Genomic DNA, 25769 nt, shown 5'->3' on the forward strand with positions numbered 1-25769 from the left:
TTCCTCCCACCCACCACCTATACTCTGCCCCACAGCACCACGGATAAAGGAGGTTCCTCCCACCCACCACCTATACTCTGCCCCACAGCACCACGGATAAAGAAGGCTCCCCCCACTCCCCACCTACAGTTTGCCCCACAGCAGTATTACAGTTACACCTGAGCTCTGACTGGAATGTTATTTAATGGCAGGAACTTCCTTTCCTGCGAGTGTCCCTGAGACTCAGCCCTTGCCCTTTAAGAATGGAAAAACTTCTATGGGGAATACATCACCTTACCCAGTGCTATTCTGAAAGTAATGGCAAAGATGGACCAAAGTCACCCGTTTCTAATTCGAAGCCCTACCCTGAGGCAGGTGACCCTGCAGAGTGGTCTGGGGTGAAATTTATGGTGATACTCTATTTCATATTTGAAACAGTAATGATAGCAGCCAACATCTGCATGGTACTTTAGAACTGACAAGGCACTTTTCAAGATACATTTAGCTGAGTAACAGCCAATTATATTGATAACTACTGTAGTTGATATTTATGTTTTTAAAACTTTGTGGTGGATAAGTAAAACTAAACAGGCATGCAGTGTGTAAGTGAGCATTCTACAGCCCACGTTACCATTTGTAACTATAGCAGCAGTGTGTGCACTTTCCGTGGAAAAAGGTTAGTGATGAACTGAGAAACTGAGGTTAAATTGTATTCAGAATGGTTGAATCATGAAATTTAGGGCGGAACGTCAGTGGACCTTTGATGTTCAAATACGAACTGTAGTTAGTTAACCCAATGCGGCAGTTCTGCACTGTCCTATAGGGTCGCTATGAGTTGGGTTTGGGTTTTTGGTTTAGATGGGGTTTTAGTAAACGCACATGGATTAGGTTTCAAAATTGGTCCAGGTTTCACTAAACTAGGATTTCCCCTGAAATCAGTGTTGTCCGGTAACTGGAAAACTCTAGTGCAGTTTCTGCTCTGCACCCTTATAAGGATACACGGTTGCTGGGAGCAAGCCAAGGATGAGCAACCAGGCAAACTTCACCACAGACTAAATGAAACAAAAGACCAGAGGGGAAGATAAAACAGCGGCAGACTGGCGGAGGTGCGGACAGCGCCCTCTCCAGCAGCAGTGACCCCCGGCAAGGCCAGAAAAGCAGTCCCGTTCGTGGACAGGTGTGCTGGCATCTCTTCCCAAAGGAAATCATGGGATCCAACTTTCTGGAACAGAATTGTCTTTGGAATGAACAATGACAACAGAGTAGAGAATGTCCTGCATAACTGGGAATCGTTAAGAGATTATTACTTGCAAAAATTACTGAGTATCAGCTGACCACAAAGGACAGTGACAAGCTATAGAAGACGTGAGGACATTATACTCCTACATTTAACTTTCTTAGAAAGAGCTAACGAGAGAGGGTAAGAAGGGCCACTTGGAAAGGCAGAGCGTCCATAACACTGACGGGCTTCTTCAAGGGTGTGCTTTCTGTTTAGTGCTGTGAGTTTACTCGTGAGCGAGGTTTAGGGTCAGCTTCCTGATGTCCGAACACATCACACTCACTTAACCCACGGCTGGAAGGGCTGAATGAAGAAACGCCAGATGCAAACAGCTTGAGTAAGGCTATGCATGCGTTCCTGGTACCACGTGCAAATGGCGGAAGCTCAAGGAGAATATTCAGTAACCCAGAAATGGAAGTGGTTGCATTACATATGTCAGTTATCTATCTGGAGCTTTACCTGCAGCTCTACTATAACCAAAAAAGGAAACAAGGAAGAAAATCAAAGCACTCTTGGAAGGAGTTAAAACATTCAATCCTGGTCATGAGTGCGAGGTACTGCCAAAGCGCACAGAGGCTCCTGGAATTCTGCATCCCAGTGCCATGTTCTGTGCTCAGAAAGGAAAAACACCCCCAGTGATTTTCACATTTGAATACACTGCTAAAATTTACATGCTCTGAAAACAAGAGGGAATTATTAAAAACTCTAGTAATCTGGGACTTGAATATATTTACTCCAGAATATGACACGGGGAGCAGGACGGTTCATTATTTCTCTGCCCAATTTAATCTCTGCCTAGAGCGGCTATCAAATTTCATGTAGTATATGTCTGTAAGTATAGAACAGAAAAAAAAAAAACTAAACCCTGTGCAGCCACATCAATAAAATGGTAAATGTTAAAACAAACAAACAAACAAACAAAAAACAAAAACTTCCAACTTTAAGAACAGAAATTTCTAAGTAGCAAGCCATGGTGACTTCTTTGGGTGTTCACAGCAATTTAGTTTCCCTGAAAAACTTACACTGCATAGGCTTTCTGCTCTATCCTGGTTTTCATTTTGGTCTAGTATGAAGGTCTACCATCTTTCTGCACAAATACCAAGCTATACTTTTTTTTGCCAACCATGCCCTCCTCCCCTCGAGGTATTTTTGTAAGTGTGCTATGCTAATTTTTGTAATGTGCTGCACATAAAAAAAATTAGTATAGTGCCCTTGTGAAAATAGCTGGGGGTGGCGGAGGAGGGTGTGGGTGGCCCAAACACATGTAACACACGCAGTATTGGAGTAAAAATAGGGCAGAGTGTCCTGATGTCTCTCTGTAATGTTTCAGCTTCCCTTCCCGCCTGGGTTCGGACAAAAGGGCGCTGACTCTCCTCAGAGCCAAGGAGTTTGCACTGGCAAGAGTCCAGTGTCAGAGAGGTTTTCTGCTTTAAAAAAAAAATCACGAAATTAATATATACTGCAAGATACCCTGGGGCTGTGGAATAATGGATGGGTGACTGCTGAGGAAATGAGCTGCAAAAACACGTAATACATACAAGCCCCAAACCTCCTCTCCTGGGTTAAGGGGTCAAGCTGCCTAAAGGAACGACCCGATTCTGCTGTCTCTGGGGGGACTCTCCCGAGGAACGCCTGTCCCTTAGGCGGGCTGCTTTGGAAAACAACGCCTAGGTGGGTATTTTAGATGCTTACTGCTATGACAGAAACTCCCGCTGCTGTGCTGTTTGGCTTGGGGCCTGTGTTGAAATGCTTCTTTATCTTCCCAGCTACTGACAGCTGATGCTCATTTTCTGGGAGGCCATCATCCTGGTACAAAAAAAAGACAAAGAAAGGAGAAAAAGAAAAAAAATGAGGTAAATGGAAAATGAAGCCAGAGTCTTCTAGACACAGGCAAGTGATCTTAGAATTGAGAAACGCCTTCTCATTAAACACTGCTCTGGCAGCGATGCCCCGAAGTTTCACGTGCTTCCCCATCTGCCCTGAAATTAATTTGCTCTGTGTCATCTGACCCTCGGAGGTATATAGCTAAATAAAAAAAAAAATTATTTCTGTTCTGGGTTTCTCATAAAAATCTATTTCAATCATGGCTCCAGGAACATATATCAAAGAGCAAGTTTATCTGGAAAGACAGAAAAAAAAAAAAAAAATCAGTGTAAACATCTTTTCTTTTCCCCATGACTCAAAAGATTTATCCTCTTAGCCCATCAGTCAGACCCAGCACCAAGGAGGCTGACAGACCTGGGCTTGTACACAGCCCATAAATAAACTCAAGCCTGTTCCACAGCTAGTCAGTCGGCCATCCTGTATCCCAGATAGCCTTCCAGGCAGAACGTTCTTCCCGAAGCTTTAAAGCCTCCTCGCTGCCATCAGAGCGTCCTGCTCTTATGACACAGTGACAAGATTTCTGCTCTCTGCCGGGGCTGTCTGTGATGAAGGCTGGACAGACTGGTCTCCTTTGCTAAAAATACTGTTCAGATACGACAAATAGAATCATAAACATGTGCCAGCACTCACTGCTTCACGATGAAAAGGCTACCTTCTCAGGAAGGCAGACACTGCTGCATTCACTACAGAATCCCCAGGTCTAAACTGAGTGCCCTGGCACGTAACCAGCAACCAGCTGCCGTCAGTCGATTCCAGCCATGGTGACCCCATGTGGTCAGAGTAGGACTGTGCTCCCCAGGGTTCTAGACGGATGATTTGGTTTAGTTTGGTTTAAAGAAGACTCCAGGGGATAGTTTTGGCTTAAGGTTTAAAAATTCTCAGGGCAATAGTTTTAGGGATTTATCCAGCCTCCACAGATCCAAACAGCCTGGATTCCATCAGAATTTTAAAGTCTGTTCTCCATTTTCCCCCCTTTTGATCAGGATTCTTCTGTAGAATCTTTAATCAAAACGTTCAGTACTGGGATTTACTCCTTCTTCCAGCGTTTGGCCATCCATTTATCCAGCCTGGGTTAACTGTGTGACCACAGTGGACCAGATACTGCTGTCAGTGGTGGGGAAATGACAGTGAGAAAACAGGCCTGGGTAGCACTCTCTCGGACCTGTTCCAAGACATTGTTTTCTTCAGTTAAACACAATCCATTCTAATGGCTCTTTTGTAAAACTTTAATGCTTTTCTTTATATCCATTTGCACTATTCTTTTTGGTGTTGAGTATATTTTACATATATAAGTAGACTCTGAACCCATGCCCTTCTATACCTCATCTTTTATGTTTTCTGGGGTCTTTAACATAAGCACTTGGTTCAGTTCCCTGGACACAGGGGACACTCAATTTCTGGCATCTTTTAGACCAATTTATTGAGGACTATGTTTGTTGTTAGCTGCTGTCGAGTTGGCCTCTGATGCACGGCAACCCCGCACACAGTGGAACAAAACGCTGCTGGACCTGCTCTATCCCCACGACTGGCTGCAGATCAAACCATTGGGATCCATAAGGTTTTCATGGGCTAATTATCAGAAGTAGGTTGCCAGGCCTTTCTTCCTAGTCTGTCTTAGTCTGGAAGCTACACCGAAACCTGTTCAGCATCCTAGCAACACACAAGCCTCCACTGACAGACGGGTGGTGGCTGCGCATGAGGTGCTTTGGCTGGGAATTGAACCTGGGTCTCTCGCACGGAACGCAGGAACTCTACCACAGAGCCACCACTGCCCCGTTAATGGCCAGAAGAAGAAATAATTACTACGTTCATCTAGTCACATCTGCACGCAAATCTGGAAGAAGGAGGTTTTCCAAGGACTCATCATTCCTGTGACTCATAAAGGCTCAGAAATGAGGTGTGAGGGAGTGAGAGCCACAGGGGGATGACACCTGGGGAGGGACAGAAGCAGGAACCCGTGAAGCCCCTCCGGTGTCCAGGGTTATGTGAAAGGGTGGTGGGGGATGGGGAGCAGTGATGCTCACAGCCCACCAGGACAAAGTACGACACACGAGGTAAAATATAACACGCTGACAAGATGAGAAAGAGCCATCACAAGGTACCCCAGCCTCATGGCTCAGTCAGAAATACTAGAGGAGTTGAGGGGAGAGAGCACATTTTCAGCTGTGAGTGGTAAGAGTGGAATTCTGAGGATATGGGTTTGGCCTGGCCCTTAACGATGGGGAGGTTTTCAGAGCAGAGAGTAGAGAAGGAGATGATTTGTGTACAGATGTGTGTGCCTGGGATGCCCCAAGGCAGGTCTGCCAAACACTGAGTCAGCCTGTTTATCTCTAGTTAAGAGTCTACGTGGGACAGCCATGGCAGGGACCAACCCCTAGAGAAGGACATCATACTTCGTAAAGTAGATGGTCAGCGAAAAAGAGGAAGACCCTCGACAAAATGGACTGACACAGTGGCTGCAACAATGCGCTCAAACATACCTACTATTGTGGTGGTGGCAAAGGACTGGACAGTGTTTTGTTCTGTTATATGTGGGGTTGCTGTGAGTTGGAACCAACTCGATACCACCTAACAACAACAACAGTGGCAGAGAAAGCTGAAGGAAGAGGAAGAGATTGGTCAATCCAAGGATGGAAGCCTTAGTCTCAACTAGACAGGAGCCGTGCTTTTTCCTCAGAGGGGCGGAAGCGTAGGAAATGTGAAGGACTGCCCTCTCTTTGTTGTTGTTGGGTGCCGCCCAGTTGATTCCGACTCATAGTGACTCCATGTGCCCTGGTTTCCTAGGCTGTAATCTTTACAAGAGCAGGTCGACAGGTCTTTTCTCCCACGGAGCTACTGGGTGGGTTGGAACTGCCAACCTTTGGGTTAGCAGCTAAGCACTTAACCTTCACACCGCCAGGGCTCCTTGACCTCTCTTTACAGGACAGCATCTCGTTCCTGACTCGACAAGTGAAAGAGAAGCTGGAGGATGATCACAAAGAATCAGCATCGTGTGGTCCAGAGTTTGAAACACAAGGTGGATTCAGTGGCGTATGTAAACACATTTCTTACGGTGGATGATCCAACGGGCCCTTGGAATTTAAGTTAGAATTTTAGAGAACATTTGACAGTGAATGAGATGAAGTGTCTTTACTGAAAGTCTTACAAATATCCGTGTCGTCCGCCTGGAATGGTTTGGGGTTCTGTCTGAAAGAAAGAGGACAGGATGATGGAATGTTGTCACCTAGGGGCCAAACAAGGAGCCCTGGTAGCACAGTGGTTAAGCACTCAGCTGCTAACAGAAAGGTCGGTGGTTCGAACCCCACCAGTCATTTGCAGGAGAAAGACATGGCAATCTGCTTCTGTAAAGATTTACAGCCTTGGAAACCCAATGGAGCAGTTCTACTCTGTCCTATAGGGTCGCTGTGAGTCGGAATCAACTTGACAGCAATGGGTTTGGTTTTAGTTTTGGTTTTGGTATGGGCTAAAACGCACCACTCATCGTTCCTTAATTGGAGTCCGGTCTACCGCAGGCAACACGAGTTACATGAGCTTTAGATTACACAATAGTTTTAAAAACACAACTGGAAAGCAGTTCAAAGGAAGGCTTTTCTTCTTAGAACAACAAAAAAAGTGAGCATATTTGTAGTCCCAAGATAAGAAGCTAGTGGAAAGGGGAAGCTGGAAGACAGGAAAGAGGGGGTAACTGGTGTGAGGGCAGGGATGAGGGGTGGAGATGACGCGGGGTGCCTGGGGGAAGCATAGGTTTACCTCTTTTCCTGAAGCAGGATGAAGTAAGGAGAGAAGGCGTGAAACCTGATTTGAGGTGGAGAGGAGAGAAGTTAAAATGGAAAGGTGGAGAGAGGAAGGTGAAACGGATATTTACTGTTACGTGGCACTGTGCTAACAATTTCCACACGTGATTTCCCTTATTCTCAGACTGTCTTCTATCAGTCCATTTTGCAGAGGAGCAAACTGAGGCTCAGCAAGGTTAAGCAATTTGCTGGAGGGCACACAGCTAGCAAGTGGCTCAGTCAGGACTTCCCCGGCTGGGGAATGCTGTGTTCTTTCTAGCACATCCAGCTGCCCCATCAGAAGGTCTTCACTAGCACAGCATCCGGCCGCAAACGGCTCGGTAAATGGTAAAGGAAAGGACACACTGAATCACCTTTCCCATGATGAAAGCAGCACTTTGGTGAAGGGGAATGAGGACTGAGTAGGGGCTGAAACAAACAGAGATTATTTGGGCAGGCCACCACCCTTCTGTCAGCTTGTCTCCCCTCTGTCGGTGTGCATGTTGCTATGATACTGGAAGTTATGCCACCAGTATTTCCAATACCAGCAGGGACATCCATGGTGGACAGGTTTCAGGGATGTTCCAGGCTAAGACAGGCTAGGAAGAAAGGCCTGATGATCTACTTCTGAAAATTAGCCAACGAAAACCCTATAGATCGCAACAGAACGCTGTCCGATATAGAGCGGGAAGATGAGCCCCCAGGTTGGAAAGTACTCAGAACACACAGTGGCCCCAACAGTGAACTCAAGCACACCAACGAGGGTGCAGGGCCGGGCAACGTTTCCTTCTGTTGTACACGGGGTCACCCTGAGTTGGAGCCCATGCAACGGCAACTAACTCATGAGTCTGGGAATCACTTGGAGGTCAAAAAATGGAATGCTGAGGGATTCGGGGTCCATCAGAATGAAATTAGGAACATCCGTGCAAGGCAGAGACCTGGTGTCCACTCATCTGGGTAGGGCAAAGGGACCCATCAGGGCCAGGGCACTGGGACCCCATGAGCAGCTGGGGGCAATGGAAGGTCTGCTGAAGCTGATGAAATGAAGTTGTATTGGGTCTATCAGCGTGGCCTGCAAGCAAACAGGAAGACAACACAGTGGGGTGTTTGTAGAAGCAACCCCTACTCCTACTTGCTGGGGGAGACCTCTCCCTTGCTGCACAGCCCTGCTTCCTTCTCACTTCTCCGTCATTGCTGTCTTTGCCAGAAACTTCCCTTGCCCGGTCCTACACCATCTTCACAATCATAGGTGTGCCTGAGTTCACTGTTGCAGCCACTGTTTGTTCTGAGTGCCTTCCAACCTAGGGAGCCCATCTTCCACTATATTGGACAATATTCTGCTATGATCCATAGGGTTGTCATGGGCTAATTTTCGGAAGTACGTTGCCAGGCCTTTCCTTCTGGTCTGTCTTAGTCTGGAAGTTCCACTGAAACCTGTCCACCATGGGTGACCCTGCTGGGATTTGAAATACCCACAGCATGGGATCCCTGCATTCTCCAGCCAGGAGTCTGCTTCCTCATCGTCCTCACAATGGACTTCTTTATTATCCCCTGCCCGGTGCTTATCCTACTCTCCTTTCAAGTCTCCTAGTGACTCTTTCAGATGCTGGACGTGGGGTTCAGCATTCCAGCTTTAAATTCTGCTGAAGGAAGGGCTGAGCTTCCCTTGGGTTATTTATTCACGCTGAAGCAATGAAAAGTAGTGAAATAAGCCTCACCAGTTGTCAGAGCTGCTTTGACTTCATAAATCTTAAAACATATCAGGATTTTTTTCCTAGTGAAATAGGGTGTCTCGGCTAGAGAAAGTTAAACACACATGCGCACGCGCGCACACACACGCCACAGCAAGTAAAACGTCTGCATGTGGAGTTTCTACGCACATTTGGAGGCTGTGAGCATAACTGGATTAAAAGACATAAACAACTGACTTCGTGGGGGACGGGTCTGAACCTGAGCCATGCTGATTGATGATGGAGATTTAGTTCATTTACTGTCTTGCATCCATAAAATAAATAGGGCATTGAAAACACACATTTGTATATTTACATCTTTATCGTCATTATTCACAATAGATCATGTGCCAAAAATGTGCTATGAATTTTCTTAACATGAAAACCTGGCAATATTTTACAAATAGAGGATTATTACCATACTTTCTGGTCTGGGGGGCTCGTTCCTGAAGTTTGACTTGGGCTGGTTGTGGTTTGAGGATAGTGGGGTTTGATTTAGAAATTCCCATCCACCATTTGGCAGAAAATTGCAACGGACAAGAAAGAAATTAGCTTGCAAAATGGAAAATGAACACTCACAGCTGTCTGCTGGAGACCTGGCCTCCTGGTCTCCATTTCTCTAGGGGCGGGTGGGGAAGAAGGAGCCCTGGGGGCGCAGTGGTTAAAGTGCTCAGTTGTTAACCGAAAGGTCGGCAGTTTGAACCCACCAGTCGCTCCGCAGAAGAAAGATGTGACAGTCTGCTTCTGTAAAGATTACAGCAATTCTACTCTTTCCTATAGGGTCCGACTACAAGTGGGGATTGACTCCACGGCAATGTCGTTGTTGGGTGTTGTCGAGCCACATGCACAACAGAAGGAAATGCTGTCCGGTCCTGCGCCATCCTCACAATTGTTATGACTGAGCCCATTGTTGCAGCCACTGTGTCAATCCAGCTCCTTGAGAGTCTTCCTCTTTTTCGCTGACCCTGTACTTCACCAAGCATGATGTCCTTTGCCAGGGACTGGTCCCTTCTGACAACATGTCCAAAGTATGTGAGACAAAGTCTTGCAACCTTGCTTCTAATGAGCATTCTGGCTGTACTTCCAGGACAGACTGTACCGCTCTTCTGGCAGTCCGCGCTACATTCACTACTCTTCGCCGACACCGTAATTCAAAGGCATCGGTTCTTCCTCCGTCTTCCGTAGTCACTGTCCAGCTTTCCCGTGCAGGTGCACCTTGGTCCTTAAAGTCATATCTTCTCTTTTTAACACTTTAGACAGGTCTTTTGCAGTAGATTTGCCCGATGCAACGCGGCTTTTGATTTCCTGACTGCTGCTTCCATGGGCGTTGATTATGGATCCAAGTGAAATGAAATCCTTGACAACTTCAATATCTTCTCCGTTTAACTTGATGTTGCTTATTGGTCCAGTTGTGAGGATTTTTTGTTCTTTGTGTTGAGGTGTGATTCGTACTGAAAGCTGTAGTCTTTGATCTTCATCAGTAAGTGTTTCAAGTCCTCTTCACTTCCACTGAGCAAAGCTGTGTCATCTGCACATCACAGGTTATTAATGAGTCTTCCTCCAATCCCGATGCTGCGTTCCTCTTCATATAGTCCAGCTTCTCAGACAATTTGCTCAACATACAGATTGAATAAGTATGGAGAAAGGATACAACCCCGATGCACACCTTTCCTCATTTTAAACCACTCAGTATCCCCTTGTTCTGTTCGAACGACTGCCTCTTGGTCTATGTACAGGTTCCTCATGAGCACAATTAATTTCTGGAATTTCCATTCTTTGCAGTGTTATCCATAATTTGTTAAGAGTCACACAGTTGAATGCCTTTTCGTAGTCAAGAAAACACAGGTGAACATCTTTCTGGTATTCTCTGCCTACAGCCAGGATCCATCTGACATCAGCAATGATATCCCTTGTTCCACATCCTCTTCTGAATCCAGCTTGAATTTCTGGCAGCTCCCACTTTTGAATGATCTTCAGCAAAATTTTACTTGTGTGTGATATTAATGATAGTGCTCTTTAATATCTGCATTCTGTTGGATCATCTTTCTTTGGAATGGGCATAAATATGGATCTCTTCCAGTCGGTTAGCCAGGTAGCTATCTTCCAAATTTCTTGGCAGAGACGAGTGAGCATCTCCAGTGCTGCATCCATTTGTTGAAACATCAGAACTGATATTCTGTCAGTTCCTGGAGCCTTGTTTTTCACCAAGGCCTTCCATGCAGCTTGTTCTTCCTTTTGTTCTTTTTTTTAACACTTTTTTCTATTATAGTAAAAATAACCGCTTACCCACTGTGCCACCAGGGCTCCTTACCAATAACATAAAAAACCAAAACCCGTTGTCGACAAGTTGATCCCGACTCATAGTGACCCCACGAGACCCCAACTGCCCCACAGGGTTTCTGAGGTCGCTATCAGTGGGAATTGACTCAACGGTGGGTAATCTTTAGGACAGCAGATGGCCAGGTCTTTTCTCCCACGGAGCCGCCGGGTGGGTTGGAACTGCTGACCTTTAGTTCGTAGTGCAGCGCTTACCCACCTGTGCTCCTTACCAGTCACACGGCAGAGGTCACGTATGCCCCGGAGCACACGGCTCATACCGAGCGCATGAAAAACACTCGTGAACTTAGCGTAGTTTTCCTGAAGAAAGGTTACAACCGCAACTTTTGCTGACTGGGGTTTTGGATCCCACTGTCCTCACACTGCCCTCTGCTTCATAAGATACTGCCTTTCCAATTCCAAATGTGCGGGTGAAGGGTCATTGTGTAAGAAAATTAGGCCAAATGAGAGCATAGGAGCTTTTTAACTACTTCCTTTGGGTTTACATAATTATTGTATTTCCCCCCAGATCAGTGCCCTCTGTGGTGACCAGCTATAACTCGATTGCCAAGTGTGGAACGTCTTGTTAAATGGACTTCCTTTAAACCCCTAATTTATTTACTTTGATGGCTTGGTGGTTCATTTGGTCTCAACAAGTACTCAGCGTTGGCTATGAACGCCTACAATTTTTTCCCCATTGTTTTGAGACAAAGTAATCAGTTTTCTGACTTAGTTAACTAAATCTCAAAATCTCAAAAAAATAAATCTCAAAAGTTAAGCAATCACTGTATACATCAAGTTTAAAGAAGTTTTTTTTTTTTCTTTTTCCTAAAACCAATATATTTTTCCCCGCAGAATCTAAGGTCTGTTTAAATTATATAAAGCGTTTTTTTTTTTTTTTTTCATTTTAAATCTCCTAGATGATTACTTAAATGTCATCCTTGCTTTTAGGAAATTTTTTCCTGGAATCTGAGAGGGAGAACTGAAATGGTAGCAGATGTTCAAGTTCCAGAGGGAGCAGGGAGCCTAGTTATTCAGCAAAGTGGGACCATGTGCGCAAACGCACCAAGCAGGTTGAGGGGACAGAAAGTTCTTGCCAAGATATGCCGTTTGGAAAACGAGCAAACTAGTTTTCCAAAGGTAATGGCCAGGAATTTTCTTAATTTTGTTTCTTCACCCCACCTGCACCGGGCCATCACAAGTGTGAGGCATTTGGGTTGGAATCGGGGGTGAGAGCTCATGTTGTTTCCAACAGCGTTGCAGCTGTTCCTGCATTATGAGCCAAACGTGCTCAAGTTCACAAAGTAATCTCAGAGCAAATAGCCGCATCCTGCTGGAGCCAACTGCTGGGATGGGAATTCCCTCTCCTAGCCTCCTCCGAGACTGGGTTCTGGCGTGTCTTCCTCCGGGAAGCCTTCTGTGGCTCCCTCCCCACAGAGGCGTGCAGAGGTCTCCCTTTCCCTGCCTATACCTGTCTGGTCCCATCAGGCCCTGGAGGGCAGGACCTCCCATATTCACTATTGTATCCTCAGAGCCTAGCAGGCGGTGATCTCCCTGATTAAAATGAATTTAGAAATATAAAATGGTTATCTGCCTTCATGGGGAGACCCGAGTTGGATTCCTGGCCAGCGCACCTCCTGTGCAGCCACCACCCTCGGTCAGTGGAGGCTGGAGTGTTGCTGTGATGCTGAACAGGTTTCAGCAGAGCTTCCAGACTAAGACCAGGAAGAAAGGCCTGGTTATCTACTTCTGAAAATCAGTCAATGAAAACCCTACGGCTCACAACGGTCTGATCTGCAGCTTATCATGTTTTGCTCCAATGTGCGTGGGGTCGCCATGAGTCGGGGCCGACTCCACAGCAGCCAATCACAACCAGTCTGTAATCTATGTATCTCTTTCCTCGATGGCTCTTAATGAGCTTTCAAAGGCCACCTTTCAAATTCAGACTTCCTGGTTTACTCTGTGCGGTTGTCTGTCTCAGTCTTTCCGGGGTTAACATACAGGTGGACACTTTGTGGACCACGGCTTTAATGAGCATGCTGGTCTGCCACCAGGATAGGCTGGCTTGTCCCCTTCCACCCTGCACACCCAGGGAAGACGCCGTGACCTAGGTGAGTGACTCTGGGAAGGCCACTAACTCAGATTAGCAGTCGTTACCATGATGATGTACATGTTGCCGTCTTTGACAGCACTCACAAGGAGCCCTGGTGGCGCAGTGGTTAAGTGCTCAGCTGCAAACAGAAAGGTCAGTGGTCAGAACCTACCAGCTGCTCTGTGGGAAAAAGATGTGGCAGTCCAGTCCCGTAAAGATTAAAACCAAAAACCAAACTTGTTGCCGTCAAGTCGATTCTGACTCACAGCGACTTTACAGGACTGAGTAGAACTGCCCCATAGGGTTTCCAAGGAGTGGCTGGTGGATTCGAACTGCCGACCTTTTGGTTAGCAGCTGACTGTGTCCATGTCTGTGCCCGTGTCTGTGTCTGTGCCCGTGTCCGTGTCCGCGTCCATCTTGTATTCTGGCAGTGAGAGCCATTAGGCCTAATCACAGGGCTTCAGGTTCCTCGTCCGTCGATGGGATAACAATACTGGTTTCTGTTGTTGTTGTGTGCAGTGAAGTTGATTCCAATTCACAGTGACCCCACGTGACAGAGTAGAACTGCCCCATAGGGATTCCTAGGCTGTATCTTTACAGGTATACAAATACTCACATACTTTGGACATGTTAATCAGTCCTTGGAGAAGGACATCATGATAGGTGAAGTAGAGGGTCAGTGAAAAAGAGGAAGACCCTCAACAAGATGGACTGAGGTAGTGACTGCGACAATGGGCTCAAGCATAGCAACGATTGCGAGGATGGCGCAGGACTGGGCAGTGTTTTGTTCTGTTGTATGAAATGTCCTGTTGTACAAAACGTTGCTATGATTCGAAATCAACTCGACGGCACCCAACAACAATGACAATAACCTTTACAGGAGCAGATCGCCAGGTCTTTTCTCCTGCAGAGCTGCTGGCTAGGTTTGAACTGCCAACTTCTCTGTTAGCAGCCAAGTGCTTAACCACTGGGCCACGAGAGTTCCTTATAACAATACTACCTAGGTTACAGCGCTGTTGGGAAGAACACCATCAGTTAATGTCTGTGCAGTTCAGATGCGTAAAGTTAGAAAAGTGCCGGCCGACGGTTCAGTACTTCATACGTCGTGTTGCTGCTGTTAGCTGCTGTCAAGTCAACCCCCAACTCGTGGCGGCCCCACACACACTGGAACAAAATGCTGCCTTGTCCTGCCCCATCCCCATGTGGATCTGACCATCGTGATCCACAGGGTTTTTGGAAGTAGATCTCCAGGACTTTCTTCTTCGTCTGCCTTTAGTCTGGAAGCTCCGCTGAAACTTGCTCAGCAGCCTGGCAACGTGCAGGCCTCCCCTGGCAGACGGTTGGTGGCTGTGCACGAGGCGCACCGACCAGGAATTGAACCCGGGTCTCCTGCATGGGAGGCGAGAGTTCTACCACTGAATCGCCAACGTCCTCTTTGTAAGCATTAGCTGTTGTCATTATTAATTAAAACAAATCTCATCCATCAGCCATAGACAGGTGTAGGTTAAATCATAATGACTCTGCTCTGGAGGGTTTCTCATAGCTAAAGAAGTAGCCTTAGCTCCTTGTACTCAAAGAGTGGCCGTATGGGGCCTCTGGGAGGTTTCAGAAGTGCAGAGCCTCAGACCTGGGGAATTCGAGTCTGCATTTTAGCCCCATCTCCAGGTGACTGCCGAGCACACTGAGGTTGGGCCACCTGGACATGTGGTAGGGACGAGCCGAAAGCAGAACTGGTTGGTAACTCAGCTCTCTCCTGAACAGTGATGTTGTACTACTTGGGCTGAACTGTGGGGATGGTGGCGCGGGAGCGACTGCAGCCCCATGCACAGCAAGTAGCTGGCCCCGTGTGAATCCAATGGGAAGCTCTGTGCACGTGACCCTGAAAAGGGACTTCCGCACACAAGTGCCTGCTCCCGGGGAACAAGTCTGAGGTCCTGCAGCTACCCCGGCACGCTGGGGTGGGGGGAACAAGCACAAACACAACCCTTGGAAAAGGAGGTGGCGTCATCAGGAAATCTGCAAACGGTTTCCGAAAGGAATGTTAGGAGTGATCGCAGGGAAGCGGGGAGGCACTCACATTGACCCAGGGATGCTCCAGGACCTGCACGGCTGAAAATCGCTGATCAACATCCACCAGAAGCATCATGGTGATGAGCTCCTGGGAAGAAGCACACAAGACCCCATTTAGCTAACTTTTAAGGGGAAAAGTTGGGTGTTTTAAAATGCATATGTTCTCTTTCGGTTAGGAAAAGCATTTGTGAAAGTGTTGTTGCTGGTTGCCATTGAGGGGATTCTGACCAGGGCTTCAAATGGGTTCATTCTGGTTGGAACCCCTGCTGAGAATTTGCATTTCTAAAAAGTTCCCAGGCGATGCTAATGCGGCTGGTTAGGGACCACTTCTGAGAACCACTAGAAGATGCAGTGGTTCTCAAAATGTATCATACGTAAGAATCACCTGAGGATTGTTAAAATGTGGATTCTGACTCAGTATGTGGAACGAACCAGTTTGAAGCCCTGATTCTGACTCATGGCAACCCCATGCGTGTAGAGTAGAACTGTGCTCCACAGGGTTTTCAATGGCTGATTTTCCAGAAGTAGATTGCCAAGCCTTTCTTCTGAGGCATCTCTGGGTGAGTCTGAAACAGCAACCTTGTCGCAAGTAATCATTTGTGCCACCCAGGAAACCTTCTAAAAGCTCTAAACTTTCTTACATACATCTACTCATCCTGCCCGGGGCTACCTGTATACCTTTGGAAATTAAAGGGAAGGTGAACCCTGGGTTGACAGAAAAAGATGGAAAAATAAAATGAACTAATATTAAAATTAATTACTTAAAAAGAACACTTTTCAGTGGAAAGAAACAAATAATGTGTATTAAAGAACTAACATTCTTTTCCTTGTCTAGGATTTTGTACTTTAAGCAGATTGCTAAATTACTTTACATAGAAATTACATTTAAAATTTTTTTAAATTATACCTTCAGCTTTGCAGTTGAAAGGAAAAATGGATATTTTTCCCTCCTAACTGCAAGATGACACGCTTGGATTTGAAAGAAAGGACAGAGAAAAGGCAAACTTGTGATTTGCAAATAGAACTGTCAACAGAGACTGCTGTCTGGAGGTCAAAGAACTCTAAGGAAATGGGCTAAAACTGCTTAACAATCCCCAGGCCAATCCATACAAAGACAAAGGAATTTTTAACAGATAAATTACCGAATAGTTCTGAAATTAATGATATGTCGGGATGAGAACGAGTTGATTTGGACTATGAAATCGCAGTTTGGTGTTAGGGATGAGTTTGTCAAATCTGTCTACTTCACATTAGATGTTCCCCTGTTACAAAATTGCTCCATCTGTGCTAAGGGTTGAATTGTGTACCCCCAAAATATGTGCACGCATGTCCCTGCCTGTCTGCCTGCGAGGACACGTCCACCCCCTCCCAGCTGTGCACCCACGTCCCTGCCTGCCTGTGAGGACACGTCCGCCCCCTCCCAGCTGTGCACCCACGTCCCTGCCTGCCAGTGAGGACACGTCCACCCCCTCCCAGCTGTGCCCCCACGTCCCTGCCTGTGAGGACACGTCCACCCCCTCCCAGCTGTGCACCCACGTCCCTGCCTGTGAGGACACGTCCACCCCCTCCCAGCTGTGCACCCACGTCCCTGCCTGTGAGGACACGTCCGCCCCCTCCCAGCTGTGCACCCACGTCCCTGCCTGTGAGGACACGTCCACCCCCTCCCAGCTGTGCACCCACGTCCCTGCCTCTCTGTAGCTTTCCCCGGCACCTCTAAATGTCCCAGTTTCCTAAGTTTAGCAGCAGAGCAGTGGACGGCTAAAGGAAAGGAGAGACTGTGGCCCCATCTGCATCATCTCCTGTGAGAAGTGGCCAGCTCTCAGGAGCTGGGTTTTAAATGGATCTTCATATGCAGGACATGGCAAAGGAAAGGCGTTTATACTGCACAATCAAAAGGTAATTATTTCTTGACATCAAATTTTTAACAGTTTAAGCCAGCTCTTAGAGACATAGTTTAAAGGGGATCAATTGAAAGGTGTACCTTTTCCCCCCGAAGTCTATTAATGTCTAGGTGTGAGATGTTTTACAGTTTTCTTAGAGGGCAGTCTTCAGTCCAGGGGAACACAAGCCACATGCCTTATTCCTCCTGGTCTTTAAACCCTGGCGATCCTTCAGCGGTCAGCTTAAATCACAGCTTCCCAATGAAGTCTTCCTGATCATTTCAACCCACTCTGGGCTTTCTCTGTTTTGACCGATTGATTGATTCCCTCGTTCATTTATTTATCCAGTATACACAGGGCACCAGTTATGTCCTGATCACTGTTCTGGGTACTGGTGATACAACCATGAGCAAAGGAGACAAGGTCCTTACCCTCCTGGAACCTGCATTCTAGCGGGAAGAGACAGGAAGTATAAGCGCCTAACTGAGATCGTTCTTCCTGCTACGGCTGTGCATTTCTGGCTAAACCAGTTGCCCTGGAGTCGATTCTGCCTCGTGGAAACCCCACGTGCGTCAGAGTAGAACTGCACTCCGTAGGGTTTTCAGTGGCTGATTTTTCAGAAGTAGATCACCAGGCCTTTCTTCCAAGGTGCCTCCGGGTGGACCTGAAACTCCAACCTTTTGGTTAGCAGCTGATGGCGTTAACTGTTTGCACCATGCAGGGACTGCAGTAATCTAGACAGATCTACGGACAGATGGAGACAGCAGCCAGCTGGTATGTCACGTGGACATGAAGGTGTAAGTACTACTGTCGTTCTGTGCCATCAATTCCAATTCACAGTGACCTCACGTGACAAAGTAGAACTGCCCCACATGGTTTCCTAGCCTGTAAACTTTACGGGAGCGGATCACCAAGTCTTTCTCCTGTGGAGCCATTGGGTGGGTGTGAACAACCAGTCTTTCAGTGAGCAGCTGAGCGCTTACCCATTGCTCCACCAGGGCTCCTTGTAAGTACTATAGAGAAAACTAAAGCAGGCAAGGAGGGTGAGGATAGCTCGCAGGGTTTAAGAGCTGCAGTTTTAAACAGGGTGATCAGGGAAGACTTTCCTGAGCAGATGTCGTAAAGTAACACCTGGAAGAATGAAGGGGTGACGCAGGTGGAAATCTGGGGTTTCTCAGGCCTGGGATAGGCGAGGCACAGCCAGGAGCCACAGCAGGGGCAGAGGTGGTCGGGGGAAGAGGGCACTTGATCGATACTTGTTGGGATGGGCATGACAGATGACTCGCTGACTGAGAACACATTACAGCTAGAACGTATCCAGAAATCACACTTACGAGGGTTTTCGTCCCTTTGCACACAATGGTTTGGAATCAATAATCCCATTAAGACACTAGGATATAAGGATGAGGAAGGCTCTGGAAACCTACCTTGGCAGAATCGGAAACATTGTCCCAGTACGGAGAAGGGAAGTCCACTTGGCCCATCAAAATCTGGTCAAAAAGTACCTCCTGGTCGTCACCACTTCTGCGGAGATCAACAACAAGAAAAAGACAAGAAGAAACAAAACAGCACTGACTCGTCACCTCCATTTATGTCTGCTCATTCTTACGATTCTTACGGGTGGAAGACCCTTCCTCGTCCGGGGAACGTGTAACATGCGTGTGTTCAAGCAATGCCACGTGTTCAATCTGGAAGTGTTTTGGTCAATTAAGAAAGAACGAGCTTTTAAAACGATACTAGGGAGATGAATGGAAGGCGTGCAAATCAGCATGCACAATGTGGAAGAAAATCACAGCCATCACAAGCTAAGTTCTCATTGCGTTCTTATCCTGCAGCAGGCTCCTTTGTGCAAGAGGATGAACAGATCACTCAGAGAAAAGAGAAAGTGTTTGCTGGTGTTGATTAACAGATCACCGCCCGTACCCTCGGAACGGAGGGAAGCCACACAGCAGGATGTAGGTGATCACGCCAGCCGCCCAGATGTCCACCTTGAGGCCGTATCTGGAAAGTAAGTGGTATTAGAGTTAGCGACATCAGGCCGGGAAAAATAGATGACACTCCTATTCCAAAACAAAACCAAACCAAACAATAAAAAAACCCAACAACACACCCTAAACCAAAACTTAATGGTTAAACAGAGTTCAAGGGAAGAACTAAAAAAATAAAATAAAAATAAACATTAAAGAAATGCATGCCTAGGTCCATATCCAAATATGGCAAGGTGAAGGGTTTCAGAAAAAAAGGTTTATGACGTTGTTGTTGGATGCTGTGGAATAGAATCCGATTCACAGTGACCCCAAGTGGCAGAGCAGAACTGCCCCATAGGGTTTCCTAGGCTGTAATATTTACGGAAGCAGATCACCAGGTCTTTCTCTCACAGAGCTGCTGGTGGGTTTGAACCACAGACCTTTTGGTTAGTAACTGAGCACTTAACCACTGCATTACCAGAAAAAAAGTTTATTATAGTCACCTACATGTTGACTAGCTCCCTAATTGTATAAACAACAATGACATGTAGAATATTTTCCAATTTATAAAGCACTGAAATATGCTCTTATTCCCCTCCCCTCCCCCCAAAACCTTATAAGTTGGGCAGGACAATTGTCTATTTCACAGGAGGGAAAACTGAGGTTCAGAGTGGTGAGTAATTTCACCCAAGATCAGACAGTCAGCCAGTGGCAGAGCGGGGTGCCACCTGCAACTTCAAGAGCCAAACCCAATTCTCTTTCTGCTCCCTTCCAGCAGGTCCTCAGAGTAAGTCCAAGTAGAAAACCGTGGCTATGCCCAAGGCCATACTGTGTGAGGTAGGTCACTCAAATCTGATAAATAAAGTCCATGTGACCTCAAGGAGACCTGGCAGTACACTGGTTAAGCACTCTGCTGCTAACCAAAAGGTCAGCGGTTTGAAACCCCAGCCGTTCCCTGGGAGAAAGAAGTGGCAGTCTGCTTCCGTAAAGCTTCCAGCCTTGGAAGCCCTATGGGGGCAGTTCTACTCTGTCCTATAGGGTCACTATTAGTCAACAGCAACAGGTTACTGGAAGACTAAGAATTAAATTAAGCGAGCTTAACCAGACTACTTGCCCCACGTGTCAGAGTAGAACTGTGTTACATTCCAAGGCCTTCCAAGGTGCCTCTGGGTAGACTTGAACCTCCAATCTTTCAGTTAGCAACGGAGCACATTAATAGTTTGCACCACACAGCGACTCCTTAAGTGAGCCAACAGTAGGTCCTTAAGGAGCCCTGGTGGTGCCGTGGTTAAGCACTCAGTTGCTAACCAAAAGGTTGGCGGTTCGAACCCACCCAATGGCTCCATGGGAGAAAGACCTGGTGATCTGCTTCCATAAATATTACAGCCTTGAAACCCTATGGGGCAGTTTACTCTGTCACTTGGGGTCACTGTGACTCAGAATGGACTCCACGGCTTCCAGCAACGACAACGTAGTAGGCCCTTAGTCCCTCGTGGGGCAAATGGTTAACTCGCTTGGCTGCTGGCCAAAGGTTGGAGGTTTGAGTTCACCCAGAGGCTCCCCAGAAAGGAAGACCTGGCGATCTACTTCAAAACCCTACTCTGACACACATGGGGTCAGGATGAGTCAGAACCGACTCGATGGTGACTGAGAGCGGATAGTAGGTATTAAGCCACCCTCTCTCTCCTCGTTCTAGGGTGCACGTTCGCATTCCTCTGGTTCTGCTCACAGAAAGGAGCACACTCTCAGCGCCCTCTGACATCTGAAGGCATTTGTGCTCCACAGAAAAGTCAATGGGCCCTCAAGAGGGCCGCTAATGGGGGCGGGGATGGAGAAGAGAGCAGCCGAGAGCCGTGTCACCGCAAAGAGAAGGCGGCCGTCACCGCCAAAGGCAGTGTCTGTTTATCTCCAAAAGCGACTTAATCACCACTGCTGTGTGTTTCTGTTAGTAGGCACGTTTTTTACTCTGGGGTTAATAACTGCTGTTTTACCTTTAACAGAGGCCAGATGGAAGCCTTAAATAAGACTGTGGTAATTGGCAACTTGATTGGAAAAACAGAGAAAACGGCTCAACTGTAAAAGTTTAAAAAGAGAGAGAGAATGACTGCAACCTGGTAGCTGTTCTGTCTGATGGGACAGAGCAGCACCACTGTGGATACTTGCCTAGCAGGCTGGTTCTTTTTTAACTGCAGCTCTTAAGATAACCAGACGTAAGAGAAGTGCTCACCCAGTTTCAGCAATGATTTCTGGAGCCACGTATGTCGGGGTGCCACAGACCGTATACAGGGGCCCGTCCACAATGGTGGCCAATCCGAAGTCACCCAGCTTCAAAGACTTGCTGCCATCTTGGTGTTCGTACACCTAAGACAGAAGTGAAAAGCACACCGCCTTAAAGCCAAGGGCGCAACCGCTTTCTTATTTTTCTTTTTTTTAAATAATATTTGATTGTGTTTTTGGTGAAGGTTTACACAGCTGTTTAGGTTCCCATTTAACAATTTCTATGTAAATTGTTCAGTGACACTGGTTCCATTCTACACAATGCTTGAGCATTCTCATCACTTCCGTTCTGGTTGTTTTGTTTCCATTAATCTAGTTTCCCTGTCCCCTTACTTTCCCATCTTTGTTTTAAAGTAATTGTTGACCTTTTGGTCAAGAGCTCTCTTAAAAGAAACAAGGGGCATTGTGATGTGAATCTAATGAATTTTTAACATGAAGTAAAAAAAAAAAAAAAAAAAAAAATCAGAGAATTTTACCTGGTTCTGCTCACAGAAACGGGCAAATTCTCAGTGGCTGTCTGATGCCTAGTGGTATACATAAATGAATATCCTTTTTCTTCGTTGTTGTTATTAAGTGCTGTGGTATCGATTTCGATTCATATCAACTCCATGGGACAAAGTAGAACCGTCCCCACAGGATTTTCTAGGCTGTCTGATCCTGTAAAGATTATGGCTTAGGAAATCCTATGGGGCAGCTCTACTCTGTCACATGGGGTCACTCTGAGTCAGAATCGACTGGATGGCACCCTTTATGGGAGCAGATCACTACGTCTTTCTCCCAGGGAGCCACTGAGTGGGTTTGAACTGCCAACCTTGTGGTTATCAGCCAAGCAGGCTCCTTCTTTGGATCACTGCAATCTGGAGCAGGCTGAATAATTAGTAGGTGGCCATTTGTTAAAGAGCACAAGGCACATTCACGCCACGGGACGCTACGTGGCCCCTGAAATGGTGACGTGGATCTGTGCTCATTGAAATGAATTATTGTTGAGACATGAGAACAGCAGGTTGCAGATGGTCTGTATACAATGTTCATTAAAGAAAAAAAAATATACGCAAGGAAAAAAATCTAAAAGAACACAAAATGGTGGCGTGTTTGTCTCTGAGTGGTAGGATTATAGGAGATTTCTTTTTTCCTTTTGCTTCTCTATATTTGATGTTTTCTACAGTTAAAACTGACTAGCATAAAAAATGAAATGTAGAAGTTAACCAGTTTATGAAAATAATTACTTCTTCCTTCTAATATATGAGGCTTTTCAAATGCAGTTCATTAGTAATTGAACAAAAAATCTACACATATTCAAGTACTTTATCTTCACCGCCCCAAGTTTCCAACAAGATCGATTTACATTTTTTATGAATAACAGAAAGGGATATTAACATTTCATTTCACCTGTGGCGATTTGAAAAGATTTATCAGGCGTGGAGTCAGCGTTCTGTCCAGGCTTCCTTACTAAGGCCATAAAAGTCTCCAATCCTTTTACCCAACAAATCAAGGAAAGGATGTACGTTACTATGAGGAGGTATTTATACTCCTTAATTCGAGCCCAAGATCAAACCAAATGGATCTGCTCTTAAAAAAAAAAAGTATCCCAAATAACTTCTTTTATTTCAAAGGAAAGATCAAAGGGCACCCGGAATTTTGATTCACCGCCTTCTACTGGAATCAAAAGTAGAAAAAAGGAAGCTCCAGGAAAAGGCTAGTGTTTCCAGCAAGGCTAGTCTTCGGGAGGTGTCTCAAGGAGATGGCGGAGTTGACCACATACGTCAAAACAATTCACCAGCAGGCTGAGCCTTGTGATCCTGTCACTTCTTCAGCAGCTCAGCCCTCCTGCACAGCAAACCTCCTCTGCATACCCTAGAAGTGCCGCTACGGTCACACGCCAAGTCCACCTTCCTTCCCAAGAAGTGCGTTCATTTCTCCTTGCACGGCCGCGTACAGCGCAGATGCTCGGCCAGCTAAGCTGCAGTCTCAGCAATGAGCACTGGGATCTAACTGTCTGCAGAGGCACGCAGTGAGGGCCTTCTTCTGGAGACACTGTCTCTCTTCTGGACAGAAAATACTCTTCTTCATCTTCATAGCATGGACTGTTTGTCCGTCCTAATGTGTTGGCCACGATCAAGTTGGACTTGGGCAGAAATCCAGAGTTTGTGGGGTCATCTGCGTTTGCGACATTAGGAAGAAGGCAGCCACGTGTCCCTCACAGACCGCCTCAGCCAGCTGTCATCTGGGATGGACACTGTCCTTCCTACTGCACGAAGCAGCTGCTCAGCCCTGACCACCATAGACAGGTTTGGATATGGGACCTTGAGGCATATGTTACTGGTGTTAGGTGCTGCTGAGTTGATTCTGACTCACAGAGTAGAACTTCCCCATAGGGTTTCCAAGGCTGTAAATCATTATGGAACCTGACTGCCACTTCTTTCTCCCACGGAGCAGCTGGTGGGTTCAAACGGCTGACCCTTCAGTTAGCAGTCAAGCACTTAACCACTGCACCACCAGGGCTCCTCAGATGTTCTCAGGCACAAGAAATCCATGAATGCAGTCTTAGAAGTCAGCCGCTCTGGTCGGCCACTTGGCAAGCCAATGCTTTTCATGACGAGAAAACTGAGATGGGAACACCTAGTGGATCAGTCAGTTTATTTCCTAGACAGCAGAACTGTTTACTTCCTTCATCCCCCACCTGGTCTCCAGAAACCCTTACGGAATGCAAAATAACCCGCTCTGACGCTCTGCTAAGTCCAAACGGTCGTGGTGCCTGCTTCATAAGATGGTGTAGATTCTGATATATACATCCCCATTTATAATTTTTTAAATAAATTTTATGACTTTTTTTTTCTAAACAGAGTGTCTATATCACCTAACTACTCAAAGTTCGGCAAAAGCGGATGCTGTGGATCCAGTCACGGTTACGTCTTTGTCCTGAGCCTGACCGTGTAGTTCTCTTACCTGTAGTAAAGGTTTTATTTCGGAGCATATCCATTTTTAAAATAATTTATTTTACTTATTTTTGTTGTTGGTGGTGAAAATATACACCCCAGAATTACACCAATTCAATAATTTTTACATGTACAATTCAGCGACACTGGTAACATTCTTCCAAGTTGTGCAACTGTTCTCACCCTCCTTTTCCGAGTTGTTCCTCCCCCATTCACATGAACTCGCTGCCCCTAAGCTTCTCATCTGACACTGAGCATCTACATCTTAACAGGAGTTCCATCTAACATCCTCCATTCATAAGCCAACGTCAATTAGATTTACTTGAGCCATTTGGTTCAAAGCTTCAATCTCCACCGACGAGTCTAACTCATGGCTTCCCTAGAGGACTGAGAACTGTCCCCTGGGGTTTTCTAGGCTGTGATCTTTACAGGAGTAGACTGCTACATCTTTCTCCTGTGGAGCCACTGGGTGGGTTCGAACCGCCAACCTTTCAGTCAGCAGCCGAGCACTTTAACCCCTGTGCCCCCAGGGGTCCTTTTTCCTCCTCACAACCAGGGCTCACCACTCAAGTCTGCAGCAACCTACGCTGTGTTCACGCTCACGTCTTACTGAGCCAGTTACCGAGGGCGCGTGAGCCCATTTACAGATGTAATTAAAACTTTGTTAAAGTCACAGATTGTTAAATACATCTGCTTCACACATACACACACACACTGTCCCAAAACCGTCTCCCGATAGTTATTTTCTCAATGACAGCTATAAATCCTCTTGGAACTACGTTTTTAATTAAAAGTTAGACATCTGAAAAGCTTCTAACAAGTTCACGTTTAAAATGCTGAGTCCCTGCTTAAGCAGCCTTTGAACGGATCTGACTTTGCTTATTAGCATTCCTCCTCCTCCTGACCACCTCTGAGAAGAACCTGAGCAGGTTACCTGTACAGGTTTGGAGAGCTGACTCCTGCAAGTGGGTTCTGGGATAAGCAGAACTTTTTTTTTTTCCTAAATTTTATTTTGTTGTTGTTGTTGAGTGTAAGCAGACCTTTTGTGAAAACTGTATTTTAAACCCTTCATAAAGCATGAGAGGAGCCCGGGTGACACAGTGGTTAAGCTCTCGGCTGCTGACCGAAAGGTCGGGGGTTTGAACCCACCAGCCTCTCAGAGGGAGAAAGATGTCTCAGTCTGCTACCGCAAAGATTTACAGCTTTGGAAACCCTATGGGGCCGTTCTATCCTGTCCCACAGGGTCCCTATGAGTCGGAATTGACTCCATGGCAATGGGTTTTTATTTTATCTTATTGTTGTAGTTTAAGTAAGAGTTTACAATTCAAGTCAGTCTCTCATGCAAAAATTTATACATACATTGTTATGTGACCCTAATTGCTCTCCCCACACTGTGACAGCACACTCCTCCTTTCCACCCTTGATTTCCCGTGTCCATTCAACCAGCTCCTCACCCTCTCTACCTTCTCATCTCACCTCTGGACAGAAGCTGCTCATTTAGTCTCATGTATCTACTTGAGCTAAGAAGCACACTCTTCATGAGTATCATGTTATGTCCCACAGTCCAGTCCAATCCTTGTCTGAAG

General features: G+C 46.4%; 1 protein-coding gene across 1 annotated transcript in view; it reads right to left on the bottom strand.

Annotated features, from left to right (window-relative positions):
• Positions 1 to 25769, bottom strand: part of LOC101353945 (serine/threonine-protein kinase DCLK1) — a 96432-nt gene that overhangs the window by 19400 nt on the left and 51263 nt on the right. The window contains exons 8-12 of the mRNA XM_023740360.1: positions 21198 to 21331; positions 18927 to 19004; positions 18431 to 18527; positions 15131 to 15211; positions 2951 to 3064 (exon numbers count right to left, since the gene is read on the bottom strand). Of these exons, the coding sequence (XP_023596128.1) occupies positions 2951 to 3064; positions 15131 to 15211; positions 18431 to 18527; positions 18927 to 19004; positions 21198 to 21331 (504 nt within the window). The remainder of the gene's footprint in view (positions 1 to 2950; positions 3065 to 15130; positions 15212 to 18430; positions 18528 to 18926; positions 19005 to 21197; positions 21332 to 25769) is intronic.

The sequence above is a fragment of the Trichechus manatus genome, unplaced genomic scaffold, assembly GCF_000243295.1.
Source record: "Trichechus manatus latirostris isolate Lorelei unplaced genomic scaffold, TriManLat1.0 scaffold00153, whole genome shotgun sequence".
Lineage (NCBI taxonomy): Eukaryota > Metazoa > Chordata > Mammalia > Sirenia > Trichechidae > Trichechus > Trichechus manatus.